This window comes from Stylophora pistillata, chromosome 14 (assembly GCF_964205215.1).
Source record: "Stylophora pistillata chromosome 14, jaStyPist1.2, whole genome shotgun sequence".
Taxonomy (NCBI): Eukaryota; Metazoa; Cnidaria; class Anthozoa; order Scleractinia; family Pocilloporidae; genus Stylophora; species Stylophora pistillata.
This window is the reverse complement of record NC_142532.1, coordinates 6,769,092-6,788,489: the sequence shown is the minus strand read 5'-3', so window position 1 is coordinate 6,788,489 and position 19,398 is coordinate 6,769,092. Positions and strand designations below refer to the sequence as shown.

General features: G+C 39.0%; 3 protein-coding genes across 5 annotated transcripts; all 3 read right to left on the bottom strand.

The window, feature by feature from the left end:
- Positions 1 to 4,934: 4,934 nt before the first annotated feature.
- On the bottom strand, positions 4,935 to 6,502 carry LOC148716320 (uncharacterized). Its single transcript, XM_088744302.1, has one exon. It carries the CDS (start codon positions 5,890 to 5,892, stop codon positions 5,263 to 5,265), a length of 630 nt encoding a protein of 209 aa, XP_088600428.1. The 5' UTR covers positions 5,893 to 6,502; the 3' UTR covers positions 4,935 to 5,262.
- On the bottom strand, positions 6,333 to 8,780 carry LOC148716319 (uncharacterized). Of its 2 annotated transcripts, XM_088744287.1 has the most exons (4): positions 8,463 to 8,780; positions 7,098 to 7,683; positions 6,857 to 7,021; positions 6,333 to 6,496 (listed from the first exon to the last, which is right to left on the bottom strand). In XM_088744287.1, exons 2-4 carry the CDS (start codon positions 7,561 to 7,563, stop codon positions 6,333 to 6,335), a joined length of 795 nt encoding a protein of 264 aa, XP_088600413.1. In that variant the 5' UTR covers positions 7,564 to 7,683; positions 8,463 to 8,780. The 2 variants fall into 2 exon arrangements, with proteins under 2 accessions (XP_088600413.1, XP_088600414.1); XM_088744288.1 differs by lacking the exon at positions 8,463 to 8,780 and having other exon boundaries at positions 7,098 to 8,146.
- A 2,663-nt stretch (positions 8,781 to 11,443) lies between these two features.
- Positions 11,444 to 17,832, bottom strand: LOC111319705 (uncharacterized). Of its 2 annotated transcripts, XR_015995053.1 has the most exons (8): positions 17,740 to 17,832; positions 16,740 to 16,789; positions 15,075 to 16,525; positions 14,585 to 15,001; positions 14,442 to 14,515; positions 14,106 to 14,368; positions 13,020 to 14,028; positions 11,444 to 12,423 (listed from the first exon to the last, which is right to left on the bottom strand). XR_015995053.1 is itself a non-coding variant. In XM_088744280.1 (7 exons), exons 4-7 carry the CDS (start codon positions 14,784 to 14,786, stop codon positions 13,431 to 13,433), a joined length of 1,137 nt encoding a protein of 378 aa, XP_088600406.1. In that variant the 5' UTR covers positions 14,787 to 15,001; positions 15,075 to 16,525; positions 16,740 to 16,789; positions 17,740 to 17,832; the 3' UTR covers positions 11,444 to 13,430. The 2 variants fall into 2 exon arrangements, 1 of the variants encoding a protein (XP_088600406.1); XM_088744280.1 differs by having other exon boundaries at positions 11,444 to 14,028.
- Positions 17,833 to 19,398: the final 1,566 nt, after the last annotated feature.

The window sequence follows — 19,398 nt, the reverse complement described above, 5'->3', positions numbered from 1 at the left end:
TTTCAGGTATCAAGAGGGTAGGCTTTAATTTCTTCATTTAACAAATAAGGTTATCATTTTTTTATCAGTCAAGTGGACAATGAGAGTGAATGAGACAATAATATTGACTATGTTACTTGTGCAAATATCCATACAGAGGAGGATAAAAAGCAGGATATGGACTGCACAACTCATTCCCTTGGTTTAATTGTCTAACTTATCAAGCTGGGGCACTCATATTTTCTGACTTGTGCACTATTATGTGGATGCCGATTAATGTAAACTTTAGGAGTAACAATACAAAAAAAAAAGGTACTCTCTATGTGTGTGCCCCTAAACGTTAAAGGGTGGGAGGGGGGGAGGTCAGAGTAAAAACCTTCATTCTAAAGGGCCAGGTTGCTCAATAAATTCAGGCCTCTGGTACTTACTTTACCACAATCCCACCTTTTTAAACCCACATTGTCTTGTGAAAAATTGCTCAAAGTTTCTCTTGTAGAATGGGTATTAACATGTGTAAGAACAACAAGAAAACTTGAGTCTGAGTATTTAATTCCATTCAAATAACATTGCATGTTACAATGTGGTGACTACAGCGAAATTATGTAATCACACATTTTTAAACAAAAGAAGTCAGGTTGAAGGCAGGCATACAAAAAACTTTTCAGGGCAAAAGGTACAAAGAAATAAATATGGCACACGGTTACAATAAATACAAAGTGATAGCTTGAAAGCTGAAAGATACACAGCCAAAACAAGTATTAGGCAGTCACCCATGGGAAATGGCTTTGTGACTGCTCAAAGGTTGACTGCTTAATACAGATTCCACAGAATAGGGTTTTACAAAGAAATAAAAATGTCATTTTATGTCATAATTGACCACTTAATGTACAAAAATAAGTTAAAAAATACTATTAACAATGATTTCGGGAGATAAATGTGGATTAAATTTTACATGAAAGATTATTAGTTTTATTTGGGTGTATACTGTCCCACTCTATGTAACCATTCAATACAGGCAGAAGACAATACAAACTTGCAGTTGGAACCCCAGTCAAAAGTGACCACAACCACTTATTAGAGGCAGCTGCTTCAAAGACGTGAAAATTAGAGTGAATAGACCACTTTCATAAATGGCTGCCAGATTAATATTCTTTTGTTTAAATTGAAATTAGCCTTTCTGGCCTCGTTCTCCAGTACAAAATTCAAGAGAATACATTATCTCAGGCGAAGCCAGAAAGGCTAATTTAAATTTAAACAAAAGAATATTAATTCGGCAGCCATTTATGAAAGTGGTCAATAAGGGGTAAAATGTTTGGGACTTTGACAACCAACTGCTTAAATTATACAGGTTTGACTGTACTTTGCAATTACTAAACCCTACAAATCCTCAGAAAAGTGGTGTCAATTACCACAATAACTTCTCCCATACAGTCATGCTAGGAGGAAATTATTAATTTTTGGTACTACTGCAGATGACACTGTACTTGCAGTAGTTTTGCCAAGCACAAATAATTTTTTTCAGTTATCTCATAGCATATGATTAAACAGGTCACATGGAAGGTACACTCCTTTCAAATACCTCAGTAAACTGTAATCATCAGAATTACAAGACAATACTTATTTACCAAGTGCTCAAGATTCTCAAGTCACTTTTGCTACGGTCAAGCTCACTCCACTTCAGCTGCCTTCTGCACTGTGAAAACAACAAACATTACTGACCTATTCATAAAATAACTGAAGCAATAGTTAATGTTTTTCTATAACTGGCTTCCTTCAAATGTGCCCTAGGAACAGTGAATGATGTTGAAGAGAAAGGAACAAAGTTGTTGAAACACGTTCTATGCTAAACGAGGATTCGTTATAGATGTTGCGATAACAACATCGTTCTGTAAAGCTTTCATGAGTTCCATGTAAACAACTCATGATGGAAAAAAAGTAAATTTAAAATAAACCAGTCTCAATGTAAAATCCAAAATCAAAATAGCCTGCTGTTGATTAAAAAAAACCGCAGTGTCTTTTCCTACCTTTATTCTACATGTAAAAATCACAACCTAATCACCAAATCAATTCTCCTTGAATGTCATGATCACCACTTCAGTTTGATATTTTTGATCTTTGTCGTGTACTGTTTAAGCCCTCGGGGCATATTGTTGAAGAGTGCAATGAAGCAGTTAGTCTTTATTGATGTTTTATAAAAAAAAAAAAAAAAAAAAAGAAAAGCTATAAGCTGTGGTCAGGACCTTAGCAATTGGCTCGATCTAAATATTTTAAATTGTTGATTAGCTTACCTCTCCGGGAGGTTTCCCGGTCAGTTACGACTCATTCTTCTTCCGAAGCTTGTCCTGCAGCTTGCTCCGAATTCTCTATGATCACCTCATCCGCTTCTCTCTTGTAGCTAAGAATGAACTCTCCATTGGTAATTACCCTGGGTGCCAGAGGGTTTTTTTTTTTTTTAACGGCAACGAAGAGTGAGCGACAAATTGAGCCGCTATCGTTGACGGGCGAAAAAAACCCCAAGAGCAAAACACCCTAGCGCGTACATCCACGAAGAATTTTTTGCAGCAAACTGTGCAGATTTTTGTAACAGTTATTAGAACACATGACTTTTTTAGAGTTTCTTGCGCTCTTTCAATGACTTTTTAAATCACTTTCATCGTGAAAGAGTGAATCACCGTGGATTTGTTGTTGCTCATAAATTGACCCAATTACATCCGCTCGTTTGGTTATGTTACAAATTGACCAATCACATCCACTCGTTTGGTTATTTCACAAATTGACCAATCACATCCACTCGTTTGGTTCTTTCAAATCGAGTGGATATCATTGGTCAAAGATTCCTAAAGTACAGGATGTGATTGGCTCACACTCCACGGGATATTAGCGTGTTCTCAGCGCCTTCCTAGCCTTCAGAAGACCCTCATTCTTCTTTATTACGTAAATACCCCAACAAGTGGATGTGATTGGTCAATTTTTGAGCTAACAACAAATCTACGGCGGTTTGTTCCCTTTCCTTTGAGAGTGGGATTTTGAAAAATCATTTAAGAGTTATTATTCAAAGAACAAGAGATCAACGAAAGCATCGAGCGTTCTAATATGTATCTTAAGAATCCGTTTAGAGCAGTTTTCCGCGAAAAATTATTCGTGGAAGAGACGTTCGCGCTTGATCGTATTTCCTCTGTGGGTTTCCTTTCTCTTCATATCTTTCAGCCGTAGCAAGAATGCTGAAGTTAAGACTCCTAACCCAAACTCCAACCCTAACCAATGGCGACTTAAGGCTTGTCTACACAAGAGAAGCGGATGACATGTGCAAGACGAACTTGGAGCAGCAGGACATGCGTCGAGAAAAGGAAGAGCTAATGTTTCGGAGGCATAACCTCGTCAAACAGAGAATTGAGTGGCCATGAAATCGTGAAAGTTGTAATTTTAATGACCGATAAAAATTATGGCAGCCAATGTCTGTGATGAACTTTGAAGCATAGAGGCGCAAAGCGCAGTGCTCTCGCAAGAGTCCACGATCGGGCTTGAACGTGTGGCGCGCGCTAGCAGCGCATAGCGCGGGGCTCTCGCCGGTACTCGTTTGGATCGCGCTTGAATACGTGGCGCGCGCTTACAGTCAAATGCACATGTGGATCACACACATGGCATTCGAGAGCTTTTCTCAGTGTGACTCCAATCGTTTTGCTACAATTCCTTCACAGAGAACAAATATAACTGTATAATGTCCCAAGCCCCGAATAGGGCAGTGAGAAATAAGTTTGTTGGTATCTTCCTTCTCTGTTTTGCTTTTCAAAATTTTCGAAAGTCTCCTATCAACAAATTCTCACTTAGTAATATAAATATGGATTGATTCATCATAATTATTTGATTTGCGTATTTCTTTCTTTGTGGGTGGCCTGTGCTTTTGTTTACCCCAGGGATCTCAACAGAGAAGAATAGGCGCCCACCGTGGGAGAGGAAGGCGCTCATTCTTTGGTGTTGAGATCCCAGTGCAGAAAGAGGATTCCTCTACTGAGACACAGGCCACCCACAAAGAGAGAAACACCTTTATTACGCTAAAATCAATGCATATATACAAAGAAAAGTGAAAAATTGTTAGGGGACGTTGTTGAAAAGTGTTTAAAGCAAAAAGAAAAAAAAAAGAAAAAGAAGGAAAAGAGTTAAGAGAATCCAACAAACTTTCCCTCTGCTTTACTAAGGGCTTGGGACCTTCTAGCAATTGAGCTAGGCAGCATTAAAAGTTTGAGGATTTTCATTTATGATGGCATTTCTTCCATCAGGGGAATAGTTACCCACTCCTCATTAGCAATCTGCTACCTGAGGGAGCCAGGCTAATTAACCGCCGCCCAGCACTCGGCGTTGTTCAAGGAAGCTTGAACTGAAAAAAAAAAAAAAAAAAAGTTAATCTGTCTTCTTCTTTTTATATCCCTTGTTGTTTTTTAGGTTTTCTTTCCATGTCTCAAGGCTTTCAGTCATTGCGTTACAATACCAATTTCCGAAGTACTGTTTATGATTTTCAGGGTCTCTCTTTTTTCCACACGTGGGGCAAAGCATGTTATACAAGGATCGCTTACGACTCCCACTTGCTTTCTGTTCCAAGAAAGTCCTGGTTTCATCTTTTTGTTTTAGGTTTGCTGGTGGTTGAGACTGAGACTTTTGTTGCCAACACTGATTGTGCTGTTGAGGCTGATGGTGGCTGTACAAAAGGAACAGGAGCTGGAAGGATTGGAATCGGTTGGAAAACTTTTGAAGTTTGACCTCTGAGAATAGCTGTTCCTGTGGTATTAGCTGGTAATATAAATTTAAAGGGCACAGGATAGTTGACTTCTGGCAGAGATGGGGTAGTGGAATAGCTGCTGGCAAAGTACTTGACACTGCAGCAGAAGCACGATCGGCATTCCACCTGGTCAGGCCATCTAATAAGTAAGCTTGAAAATGAATGTCACTTGCTGAGGTACCTGTAAGAAATGAAAACAGTTTTATAGACTGAAGTATTTGCAATATGTCAAGTCTTTACACATATATCATTACCTGGTTATGAGTTTATTAATATGCAGGTGGAATGACTCCAAAGATGTTGAACCTCTTGCACATCTATAAGTTGGAAGTTGGACATCACCTTTAGTCAATACCCCAGTTTGAGTATACAGTTACACCCCCTCAGGGTCCTGGATGCATGGAATATGGTGCTTTTGGTTGTCCCATATTTCCCATATGCATGTTTTGTCGAGCAAAGGAACTCCAGTAGTATCACATCCCTGGGGACCAGTAAATGTCAATGGCAGGTCATAAATCATTGTAGTAGTGTTGTAGTACTATTCCTCGAGTTCTCCTACGGCAATGTAGAGCCAATTCTCTCTTTGTAATCTTCTCAATAATGGCTGCCTCAGAAGGGTCAGCAATGCCTTGAATCTGCAGTTGACTTTTTTTAGCAGTCTTCAATAAATCCAAGTCTTCTTTGCTCCATTGGAAGAGGCACTGCGATAAACAACTGACAAATACACTATAATAGAGTGGATGAGCCTCTGGGTTACATCCAGCAGTAATTCTTCTCATAAAGTGCCAAATATCAAGGGGTATCACTAAATTTTCCCACAGTGAGAACAGCCTCTTGTTCTTGCCAGTGGTACAACAATCTCTGTCAACGTATAGGACCTCAGGGGGTGAGACACCAGCCATAGAATCTCTCTTCATTAGCCCATTTTCCATATTTTTTAATCCAGTTCCTTCATTGACAGTCATCACTGACATAAGCACTTGTCCTTTTTCATTTCCAACATTGGTGGCCCAAGAAGCAGTACCAGCACTAGCTCCTGCAAGTTTTCTCACCATTTTCTTTGTAGAGTCCATTTTCAATATTTTTCCAAAGACAGAGGTAATGGATAGTCCATTCACTATACTCACTGTGTATGCCATGATGTCTTGGGCATACACAGTGAGAAGCCACCTATACTTTGGCACTGGTACAAATTCTGGAGGCTCTTGGAAGATAAGGGGACCAGTGAGCCCACTTTTGGATGCATTGGTAAAGTATTTGCAGTCAGTCAGATACTGGGCTGATTTTTGGAGCCACTTTTCACTGTTTTCTTCAGTAAGCTTCTTCTGTAATTGTGTGGAGCTATTACCAAGGCCCCTATTTCTCAAAAGTCTGATAACCCTAACATCACAAGCATATTGATAGTTCAGCAGAACTGGGAACTGAACTTGATGGCCAGTGTCAAGTTGTTTCACAATCTCAGGACTCCAGCTGATAACCTTTCTCGCGCAACACCTACACTCTAAGTACTCTGCAACAAGGTTGTAGTCGCTGTCAATGTCTACAACTTGCCTCACAATGCTATATATCCCAGCACTGGTCAGTGGTTTTTTGTCACAGCCTTCATTTCGGCAGTACAGTGTGACTTTCCAAAGCTTACGTGGCAACCAAAGTAGCAACCTTTGGGCAAAGTATCTGTCCAGACGAGGTGGTTGTGTGGTGATAAGAGATGGCTGAGTAGGAACCCACCATAGCTTGTTGACTCTAAAAAGGAATAAATACACTATAGTTAAAAAAACTGTTTACTGGAAAACACCTTTCAATGTAAAAACAACAGTACTGAATCTAGTATATCAATATACAATGATATATCAATATTGAAGATTGTATATATCAATATACAATGATGAGGATTTCTTAAACTGCCTCTTTAATATACTAATTGCATTGAACAAACAACAATTAATCTGTAGGTCACCTGCTGAGGTCCATCTTTGCTTTTCTTTTATCATTTGCTGTAAATAAGGCCTGAAATAACCATAGATGGTCAGCTTTAGGTAATCTTTTATGCCACCCATCTGGAAAAGAATCACATATAATGATGCTTGATGCAAAAACCTGTACCTTGATTCCTAACACTGCTGGAGAGGGCAATTGAAGCTGTTGGTACTTGCTCTGGGTGAGCCTCAGGCAGTTCAACTTTCTCTGGTTCAGGTGCTTGTATTGACTTTGATGAATCTGGTACTGGTGTAGGCTGCTGACTTATATCTGACTCACTGATTGGTTGGACTACAATGAAAATGCATAAAATTCCTTCAGAACACATTTTCAAAGAGAAACAGTTATCTGAAATTTGAAAAATTACCGGGTAAGTTCTTCTCCATTTGGTCAGCATAAACACAAAGCTCCTCATCATCTACATTTTGAGTACTTGTAGATGTAGAAGTCACAGTGGCAGAGGGTATCCTTGGTTTTCTTCTTCTCACTGATACAGGAATGCTGGGTTTGAACTTTTCAACACCTTTAGTTGATGCAACCCTGGACATATATTTTTCAGTGCTTATATGTCCAGATGCCAGACCAGCTGCAAGTGGGGATACAACTTGCGTTGATGCAGAGCTTTGGCTTCGTTGTGTGGAGTTGAGTTGCATCTTGGCCTCTTTTTCCTCCCTCTGCTTTTTCTTAAGGGACACAACATCACGAACCTCTTGAAAAGACTCTGCATACAACTTAAAGGCAGTTTTGTTCTGACTAATGGGAGATTTGGTCACTTTTTCATTACGAATGTTATCAACAAACCGACCAACATAACCAAGGGCATTTCCCAGCATCCACCTGAATGACTGACCACGATATTTTCCAAACTGGAGCAAGTACTCTCCTTGCACATCAAGTTCATTTTGAACATCCCCTTTTCTCTTCTTAACAGCTTCAATAGCAAGTTTTTTAACCTGAACATAAGAGTATAGTGATAACAAAGATTAAGTGGTTGAGATAACCTCAGAAACAAAGTCCCCTCAGGGTAAGTCTTTCTAAAAAATACAGAGAAACTTTTCATCACTAAATGTATATGTATTTTATAATTAAGTCATAATTGTTACTACTTCAAAATTCGTTTCTTAATCGAGTATCCTAGCGTTAGATAGGTTTTTATTCAAGACTGACTGTAACACTGCAAAGTACCATTATTACCATAAATTGTAAGCCCCAAGCGGTTCAGTTTTATTGTAAATTGAGGCATTTGATAAACCATCTATTCTATTCTACACAAAAACGAAACAAGGATCGGTATTAGCGACTTCTATTCAATACACTCAGGGCAACAATACAGGTCAGATCGCATGTTATATAATTACAGATGAATAACCCAACTACGCGATATTCCATCTATCGAAAATACCATTGTAAATTATCTTTTTTTTTTTATCACTAAGACGGCGACCTGACTCGAAGAAAATGACATGTCCTTGACCTGAATCGAATAACATGATCCGAACTGTGGCCCCACTACCTCGATATCGTGGAGAAACATTCTGAACTCTCGAAATCGATCGTAAATTTTTAATTGCTTTGTTTGTGCTAAAGCCCTCAAGGTAAGAGCGCAATGAAGCAGTAAGTGAAGTATTGTTTAACAAAACAAAAGCTTGAAGCCATGGTCAGGACCTCAACAATTGACTTTTTGAAATTTTAATCTAGTAATTCTAAACAATTGTAAATTGTTTAATCTTACCTCTTCGGGAGGTTTGCTAATCACCTGGTCCTACTGCTTTTAATTCTTCTTGAACACCTCATTCACTTCTCTAGTGTAGTTAAGCACCAAATCCCCATTGCTAAAACGTGTAAACTTCGGCATTCTCGCCATGGCTGAAGGATATAAACAGAAAGAAAAACCACAAAGGCAAACGACAGCAACGAAAACGATCGAGCGCGCACGTCTCTTCTACGAATATTTTTGGCGGATAACAGATCTAAACGGATTCTTGTAGTTCAGATTAGTGCTCGATGTTCTCGTCGATCTGTCGCTATTTCAATGACTTTCTTCTATCGCTTATTCCACCTCCTACTTTTCGATTCAAAATCTTAAAGGAAACTAATGGGAGCGAACCGTACCATGGTGTTAGCTCACAAATTGGCCAATCACATCCACTCGTTTGCTTAATTGAAATCGAGTGGATACCATTGGTCAGCTTAATGGTAATCGAGTGGATGTGATTGGTCAAAGACTTCCAAACGAGTGGATGTGATTGGTTCACTCTACAGAGAGCATTGGCCTGACCAGCGCAAGGATGACACGCCATTTCGTGAAGCGTTCCAAATTTTTTTTTCATGGTAATAGCGACGAGTCTTTTCGGATTTTTCTGCCCCTTTTTGCCACAATTTACGAAATAATATTTTGGAGGCATAACTTCGCAAAAAAGACGATTGAATGGCTGTAATAGCCCGTAAACTTGCATTTTGTAACCAAAACTTGCTTCTTCCGAAAAAAAATTGCTAATCTTGGCCGAAAATGTCTAAAATGAGTAAAATGCGCATAGCGCGATGCTCTCGGAAAAGTCCACGATCGCGCTCGAATGCGTGGCGCGCGCTAACAAACCAACCCACGCGAGGATCAGATACAAGACATTCGAGGGCTTTCCAACGCACGGTTCCTGTCGTGGATGTCGACCTTTAATATGTTTCGCGTTGAAAATATACCTGGAAATTCCTTTGATTTACAACAAAAGTGAAAATTGCTTCATTGCTAGTCAACTATTCGCTGCGAAAGCTCTAAAAGCACCTGCATTGTGGTGAAATGTGTTTCCATGTCCATGTAAATTCATCGAGCTCTACAAACACGAAGTAACCAATTTTTGCTGGTTACCGCAATGTGTTTTCATTGCCTGATTTAAAAGTAGTATTCGAGGGATTGCAAAAGCCATTGTTGAAAGCTCCCGGGGCAAATATCTCTCCAGTGTTTCAGGGCGTTCCGAAGACTTGACCGCGAAAGCCATCGTTAGTGCCCTTTAATCGCACAAACCCTGTGCGAAGCTTGATTGGAAAGAACATCTCTGTAGCCCTGATTGCATTCGTGTATGACTTTAGTTGCTTTTCATTTGGATACTGAGAATCTGTAGACGAATATGGACTTCGAACTCTGTGAATCGTGTAAGGATTTATTAGATCTGAAATTAAACTAGAAAGGGTTAAATTTTAGTCAAACCGTCTTAGGAAGAAAGCGAATGAAACATTTCGTACGATACTCAACAAGAAACTCGAACAGATACATCACATAACTGAGTAAACACCACGCGGTCGATTACAATCGAAGAAGTAACCGACAGAAACAGTCTATAGCGCAAAACGTGCAGAACAAGAAGATAGTAATAAACTTACTTTGTGACAAGACTAAAGTTAACATGAAAAACGAATGCAAAGGGATATCTAGAAGAACTGGAGAGCTAATATCCTGGCAGATCACAGTAAAGGTGTGTTAAAAACTTTATTCCTGACTCAAGTTACAAGATAAAAATCAAACAATATATCAAAAACAATTTTCAATCAATGGTAAAAATGTCACGCTATCGATGTAGCATGCAAACAGTTGCCCTATTAACCGGGTTTTCGAAGGGCGAACAATTACCAGATGTTTCAGTTAAAATTAGACTAAACAAATGAGAAAATTAACCACAATTTTATGACAAACTTGAACCAAATGAAACAACCAAAAATTCTTGCGTGACCTACGCTTACTGTACGACCAACGACACTAACTTTCGGGAAATGGAGCACAATGAAAGGAGTCACGCTAAGTAAAGCCCTAGAATGCCTCGTCTGCGTACATTAGCCCTTAGCGCTTAGTGCGCGCCACGCATTCAAGTGCGTAATGACCCTACAGTCCTCTTTTCTTTTACAAATGTGGAATAAATCGGCAGTGAGTCAATAGCTAAGAAGATAAAGAAATTTAATTTGTACAACGCCAAACCAATCAAAGCAACCCTGCTGAAAAAGAATTGCCATCAATAAAATTGAGTCTTTAAAATAGGGCTCTTTTGGTAGATTCATAGATTAAACGAAGCTCAAAATCAGAGCTCTGGTAAGTTTATTCTCCAGTCCTTCACTCTATAAAAACTCCTCAACACTGGCCGTCAAAGATTATTTAGGGAATTTCGGGACCCATCATGAATTATCTAGAGTGGGCATGGAGTCAAGGTCTTTCAGGTATCAAGAGGGCAGGCTTTAATTTCTGAATTTAACAAATAAGGTTATCATTTTTTCATCAGTCAAGTGGACAATGAGAGTGAATGAGACAATAATATTGACTATGTTACTTGTGCAAATATCCGTCCAGAGGAGGATAAAAAGCAGGATATGGTCTGCACAATTCCCTTGGTTTAATTTTCAAACTTATCAAGCCGGGGCACTCATATTTTTTGCCTTGTGCACTATTATGTGGATGCCAATTAATGTAAATTTTAGGAGTAACAATACAAAAAAATAAAAGGTACTCTCTATCTGTGTGCCCCTGAATGTTAAAGGGTTGGGAGGGGGGGGGGGAGGTCAGAGTAAAAACATTCATTCTAAAGGGCCAGGTTGCTCAATAAACTCAGGCCTCCAGTCCTTACTTTACCACAATCCCACCTTTTTAAACCCCCATTGTCTCGTGACAAATTGCTCATATCAAAGTTTCTCTTGTAGAATGGGTATCAACATGTGAAAGAACAACAAGAAAACTTGAGTCTGAATATTTAATTCCATTCAAATAGCACTGCATGTTACAATCAGTGGTGACTACAGCGAAATTATGTAATCACACATTTTTAAACAAAAGAAGTCAGGTTCAAGGCAGGCATACAAAAAACTTTTCAGGGCAAAAGGTACAAAGAAATAAATATGGCACACAGTTACAATAAATACAAAGTGATAGTTTGAAAGCTGAAAGATACACAGCCAAAACAAGTATTAGGCAGTCACCCATGGGAAATGGCTTTGTGACTCCTCAAAGGTTGACTGCTTAATACAGATTCTACAGAATAGGGTTTTACAAAGAAATAAAAATGTCATTTTATGTCATAATTGACCACTTAATGTACAAAAATAAGTTAAAAAATACTATTAACAATGATTTCGGGAGATAAATGTGGATTAAATTTTACATGAAAGATTATTGTTAGTTTTATTTGGGTGTATACTGTGCCACTCTATGTAACCATTCAATACAGGCAGAAGACAATACAAACTTGCAGTTGGAACCCCAGTCAAAAGTGACCACAACCACTTATTAGAGGCAGCTGCTTCGCAGATGTGAAAATTAGAGTGAATAAGGGGTAAAATGTTTGGGACTTTGACAACCAACTGCTTAAATTATAGAGGTTTGACTGTACTTTGCAATTACCAAACCCTACAAATCCTCAGAAAAGTGGTGTCAATTACCACAATAACTTCTCCCATACAGTTATGCTGGGAGGAAATCATTAATTTTTGGTACTACTGATGACACTGTACTTGGAGTAGTTTTGCCAAGCACAAATAATTTTTTTCAGTTATCTCATAGCATATGATTAAACAGGTCACATGGAAGGTACACTCCTTTCAAATACCTCAGTAAACTGTAATCATCAGAATTAGAAGACAATACTTATTTACCAAGTGCTCAAGATTCTCAAGTCACTTTTGCTACGGTCAAGCTCACTCCACTTCAGCTGCCTTCTGCACTGTGAAAACGACAAACATTACTGACCTATTCATAAAATAACTGAAGCAATAGTTAATGTTTTTCTATAACTGGCTTCCTTCAAATGTGCCCTAGGAACAGTGAATGATGTTGAAGAGAAAGGAACAAAGTTGTTGAAACACGTTCTATGCTAAACGAGGATTCGTTACAGATGTTGCGATAACAACATCGTTCTGTAAAGCTTTCATGAGTTCCATGTAAACAACCCATGATGGAAAAAAAACAAATTTAAAATAAACCAGTCTCAATGTAAAATCCAAAATCAAAATAGCCTGCTGTTGATTAAGAAAAACTGCAGTGTCTTTTCCTACCTTTATTCTACATGTAAAAATCAAGTCCTAATCACCAAATCAATTCTCCTTGAATGTCATGATCACCACCTCAGTTTGATATTTTTGATCTTTGTCGTGTACTGTTTAAGCCCTCGGGGCATATTGTTGAAGAGTGCAACGAGGCAGTTAGTCTTTATTGATGTTTTATAAAAAAAAAAAAAAAAAGAAAAGAAAAGCTATAAGCTGTGGTCAGGACCTTAACAATTGGCTCGATCTAAATATTTTAAATTCTTGATTAGCTTACCTCTCCGGGAGGTTTCCCGGTCAGTTAAGAGTCATTCTTCTTCCGAAGCTTGTCCTGCAGCTTGCTCCGAATTCTCTGTGATCACCTCATCCGCTTCTCTCTTGTAGCTAAGAATAAACTCTCCATTGGTGATTACCCTGGGTGCCAGAGGGTTTTTTTTTTAACGGCAACGAAGAGTGAGCGACAAATTGAGCCGCTATCGTTGACGGGCGAAAAAAAACCCAAGAGCAAAACACCCTAGCGCGTACATCAACAAATAATTTTTTGCAGAAAACTGTGCAGATTTTTGTAACAGTTATTAGAACACACGACTATTTTAGTTTCTTGCGCTCTTTCAATGATTTTTTAAATCACTTTCATCGTGAAAGAGTGAATCACCGTAGATTTGTTCTTGCTCATAAATTGACCCAATCACACCCGATTGTGCTGTTGAGGCTGATGGTTTAGTGTTTGTATTCTTGACTGTATTGGAACAGGGTGAAGTCTTCTTACTACTGTTGGTGGCTGTACAAAAGGAACAGGAGCTGGAAAGATTGGAATCGGTTGGGAAACTTTTGAAGTTTGACCTCTGAGAATAGCTGTTCCTGTGGTATTAGCTGGTAATATAAATTTAAAGGGCACAGGATAGTTGACTTCTGGCAGAGATGGAGGCAGTGGTATGGCTGCTGGTAAAGGTGTCTTTGATGCTGCTGCTTCATTTTGTTGAGGTAATCCCTGTTTAAGTATTTCTTGTTCTTTCTTCTTTTGTCGCTTAATGTACCACTGACTTAGTGTTGCTTGGTTTATATCTGGTAGCTGAATCTGTGTCTCTCTCATCACCATGCCATTGTTCATAACACGTTCTTGTATGCCTCGGTAGTCTTTACACACAAGTGACCAACGGTTAGATGTTTTTTTGCTTGATCTCTCTGGCCCAAGATGTGCATTACACAGTTCAGATATAACTGCCTCAGTGTACCTGTTACAATCTGGCCATTGGGCTGGGGCACTGTTGGAGCCTAGAAAACACCTTAAGAAAGATAAACACATTTGATGAAAAAGAGGTTTTTTTGTAATATTTACAACCAAAAATACACAGTTGCTCACCTCCTAGTGCTGTCTAGCCCTGGTACGACATTGGTACTTCTTCTCTTTGGAACTTTAAACTTTCCCTTAACCAGTGTAGTGCGATGTCGTGGAGCAAATGTTGTTGGCTGTTTGTCATATTCATGAAGGCTTTTCCACAATCTAATTATTTCATTGGCTTGGGAATTGGACAAGGCCATATTTCCCTCTCCGATAGAAACCAGATATGATGCTAAAGCCTGGACTTCTCCATATCCCTGAATGTTGTCGGGCCCAGAAGAGTCCTATAGACCAATAAATGGTAATAGTTAGGAGTTTACTTTCTGAAACCTTAAATGCGACTTCTAAAAAACTAACCTCTGTAGCACATGATGAATCACCTCCCACAAGCTCAGCAGAGTCTTCATCAGAAGTACTTGTTGCATCTGAGTCTAAATGTAAATTCACATTTTTAGTTAATGATTCAGGAAAGTCAGAGTTTGGGGAAAATGTGCACCTACCCCTATCACTACCCAAAGGTAAAGTGAACACTTGCTCTGCAAGTGCAATTGTCTCATCTTCATCCTCATCAAATCCTTCATCTATTTGGTCCTGGTTAATATCTGAAAGAGCTTCTTCCCCATGTCTGAGATCTTCTTCTTCTACTGTGTTGTCCTTGAGAATCTCACCAGTTTGATTGTAGAGATACTCAACTCCTATCATTTCACCTATATGGATTCCAATAGTCTGAACACTGCCCTTGATTTTTTAACCGAGGACATCTTCACTCAGCTCATTCACAGCATGTATCAATAATCCAGTGTAGCTTTCTGGTCCTGATGCAGTACTTGACACTGCAGCAGAAGCACGATCAGCATTCCACCTCATCAGGCCATCTAACAAGTAAGCTTGAAAATGAATGTCACTTGCTGAGGTACCTGTAAAAAATGAAAACAGTTTTATAGACTGAAGTGTTCGCAATATGTCAAGTCTTTAAACATATATCATTACCTGGTATGAATTTATTAATATGCAGGTGGAATGACTCCAAAGATGTTGAACCTCTTGCACATCTATAAGTTGGAAGTTGGACACCACCTTTAGTCAAGACCCCAGTTTGAGTGTACAGTTGCACCCCCTCAGGGTCCTGGATGCATGGAATATGGTGCTTTTGGTTGTCCCATATTTCCCATACGCGTGTTTTGTCGAGCAAAGGAACTCCAGTTGTATCACATCCCCGGGGACCAGTAAATGTTAAAAGCAGGTCATAAATCATTGTAGTAGTGTCAACTATTCCTCGAGTTCTCCTACGGCAATGTAGAGCCAATTCTCTCCTTGTAATCTTCTCAATAATGGCTGCCTCAGAAGGGTCAGCAATGCCTTGAATCTGCAGTCTTCAATAAATCCAAGTCTTCTTTGCTCCATTGGAAGAGGCACTGTGATAAACAACTGACAAATACACTATAATAGAGTGGATGAGCCTCTGGGTTACATCCAGTAGCGATTCTTCTCATAAAGTGCCAAATATCAAGGCGTATCACTAAATTTTCCCACAGTGAGAACAGCCTCTTGTTCTTGCCAGTGGTACAACAATCTCTGTCAATGTATAGGACCTCAGGGGGTGAGACACCAGCCATAGAATCTCTCTTCATTAGCCCATTTTCCATATTTTTTAATCCAGTTCCTTCATTGACAGTCATCACTGACATAAGCACTTGTCCTTTTTCATTTCCAACATTGGTGGCCCAAGAAGCAGTACCAGCACTAGCTCCTGCAAGTTTTCTCACCATTTTCTTTGTAGAGTCCATTTTCAATATTTTTCCAAAGACAGAGGTAATGGATAGTCCATTCTGGCCATGATGTCTTGGGCATACACAGTGAAAAGCCACCTATACTTTGGCACTGGTACAAATTCTGGAGGCTCTTGGAAGTTAAGGGGACCAGTGAGCCTACTTTTGGATGCATTGGTAAAGTATTTGCAGTCAGTCAGATACTGGGCTGATTTTTGGAGCCACTTTTCACTGTTTTCTTCAGTAAGCTTCTTCTGTAATTGTGTGGAGCTATTACCAAGGCCCCTATTTCCCAAAAGTCTGATAACCCTAACATCACAAGCATATTGATAGTTCGGCAGAACTGGGAACTGAACTTGATGGCCAGTGTCAAGTTGTTTCACAATCTCAGAACTCCAGCTGATAACCTTTCTCGCGCAACACCTACACTCTAAGTACTCTGCAACTAGGTTGTAGTCGCTGTCAATGTCTACAACTTGCCTCACAATGCTATATATCCCAGCACTGGTCAGTGGTTTTTTGTCACAGCCTTCATTTGGGCAGTACAGTGTGACTTTCCAAAGCTTACATGGCATCCAAAGTAGCAATCTTTGGGCAAAGTATCTGTCCAGACGAGGTGGTTGTGTGGTGATAAGAGATGACTGAGGGGGATCCCACGATAGCTTGTTGACTCTAAAAAGGAATAAATACACTATAGTTAGAAAAACTGTTTACTGGAAAAAACCTTTCAATGTAAAAACAACAGTACTAAATCTAGTATATCAATATACGATGATATATCAATATTGTAGATTGTATATATCAATATACAATGATGAAGAGTTCTTAAACTGTCTCTTTAATATCCTAATTGCATTGAACAAACAACAATTAATCTGTAGATCACCTGCTGAAGTCCATCTTTGCTTTTCCTTTATCATTTGCTGTAAATAAGGCCTGAAATAACCATAGATGGTCAGCTTTAGGTAATGTTTTCAGGGCTAAAAATTGACGGTCGCACGGTCGCCAGTGGCGAGTTAAAACTGACTAGGGCGACCAAAAGTTTAAGTTTGATCGCCCGATGGGCGACTACATGTACAATCTCGAAAAGCTGTAATGCAATGTAAATTATGAGAAGTACAAAGTTAAAAATAAAACCCAATATGTAGTTTAATCGGACTACCTTTCTCTTCGTTTTTTGCCTGGACTCTAACATCGTCCATTTTAGTAAATTTTTAGTTTTGAAGTGGAAATTCCGAGCCGTTTTCACCCGGGTGTTTTCACGAGCGATCCACATTCAAGGCGCCATTTTGGAATTGCCACGTGACTCTCCCCCAGACTTCCGTGCGGGATGGTTTCGAAACACATGTTTTCGCTTTTCGAACATACTTTTCGCCTAGAAGAATTTGTTGATAGGCTTATCCAGAAATACTTGTAATACAGGTATTTCTCAATTCTGGATAAGCCTATCAACAAGTGTAACCACAGTCACTGCATGCAAGAAATTATGTCTTTAAAAAACGAGTCTTCTACAGTGTTTTATAACAAGTGCAAATAAATTGTTAAAGTTACTTTATTGCAGTTTACTTTATTTACTTTAAAAAACAAAAACATCCAACACATCTTATCATGAATGGCTGGAATGGCATTACTGGGAGGTGGGGGGAGCAATTCCTTTTTGTGTTGTTAGTTAACGCTCCATTAAAGGCCATAGGGCATTTATTCGAGTGTTTCATTTTAAACAAAAGGAAATCCTGGGCTACTTCTTTTTGGGATGGGCGACTAAGAATTCAAGTTAACTGACCCAACTGGCCACCAAGCACTGGAGTTAATTTTTAGCCCTGTGTTTTATGCCACCCATCTGGAAAAGAATCACATATATTGATGCTTGATGCAAAAATCTGTACCTTGATTCCTAACACTGCTGGAGAGGGCTATTGAAGCTGTTGGTACTTGCTCTGGGTGAGCCTCAGGCAGTTCAACTTTCTCTGGTTCAGGTGCTAATGTATTGACTTTGATGCATCTGGTACTGGTGTAGGCTGCTGACTTATATCTGACTCACTGGTTGGTTGGACTACAATGAAAATGCATAAAATTCCTTCAGAGCATATTTTCAAAGAGAAACAGTTATCTGAAATTTGAAAAATTACCTGCTAAGTTCTTCTCCATTTGGTCAGCATAAGCAAAACGTTCCTCATCATCTACATCTTGAGTACTTGTAGATGTAGAAGTCACAGTGGCAGAGGGTGTCCTTGGTTTTCTTCTTCTCACTGATACAGGAATGCTGGGTTTGAACTTTTCAACACCTTTAGTTGATGCAACCCTGGACATATATTTTTCAGTGCTTATATGTCCAGATGCCATCTGGACCAGCTGCAAGTGGGGATACAACTTGCATTGATGCAGAGCTTTGGCTTCGTTGTGTGGAGTTGAGTTGCATCTTGGCCTCTTTTTCCTCCCTCTGCTTTTTCTTAAGGGACACAACATCACGAACCTCTTGAAAAGACTCTGCATACAACTTAAAGGCAGTTTTGTTCTGACTAATGGGAGATTTGGTCACTTTTTCATTACGAATGTTATCAACAAACCAACCAACATAACCAAGGGCATTTCCCTGCATCCACCTGAATGACTGACCACGATATTTTCCAAACTGGAGCAAGTACTCTCCTTGCACACTAAGTTCATTTTGAACATCCCCTTTTCTCTTCTTAACAGCTTCAATAGCAAGTTTTTTAACCTGAACATAAGAGTATAGTGATAACAAAGATTAAGTGGTTGAGATAACCTTAGAAACAAAGTCCCTTCAGGGTAAGTCTTTCTAAAAAATACAGAGAAACTTTTTATCACTAAATGTATAGGTATTTTAAAATTAAGTCATAACTGTTACTACTTCAAAATTCGTTTCTTAATCGAGTATCCTAGCGTTAGATAGGTTTTTATTCAAGACTGATTGTAACACTGCAAAGTACCATTATTACCATAAATTGTAAGCCCCAAGCGGTTCAGTTTTACTGTAAATTGAGGCATTTGATAAACCATCTATTCTATTCTACACAAAAACGAAACAAAACTCCGTCTTAGCGACTTCTATTCAATTCACTCAGGGCAACAATACAGGTCAGATCGCATGTTATATAATTACAGATGAATAACACAACTACGCGATATTCCATCTATCGAAAATACCATTGTAAATTATCTTTTTTTTTTTTTTTATCACTAAGACAGCGACCTGACTCGAAGAAAACGACCTGTCCTTGACCTGAATCGAATAACATGATCCGAACTGTGGCCCCGCTGCCTCGATATCGAGGAGAAACATTCTGAACTCTCGAAATCGATCGTAAATTTTTAATTGCTTTGTTTGTGCTAAAGCCCTCAAGGTATATAATTAAGAGCGCAATAAAGCAGTCAGTGAAGTATTGTTTATCAAAACAAAAGCTTGAAGCCGTGGTCAGGACCTCAACAATTGACTTTTTGAAATTTTAATCTAGTAATTCTAAACAATTCTAAATTGTTTAATCTTACCTCTTCGGGAGGTTTGCTAATCACCTGGTCCTGCT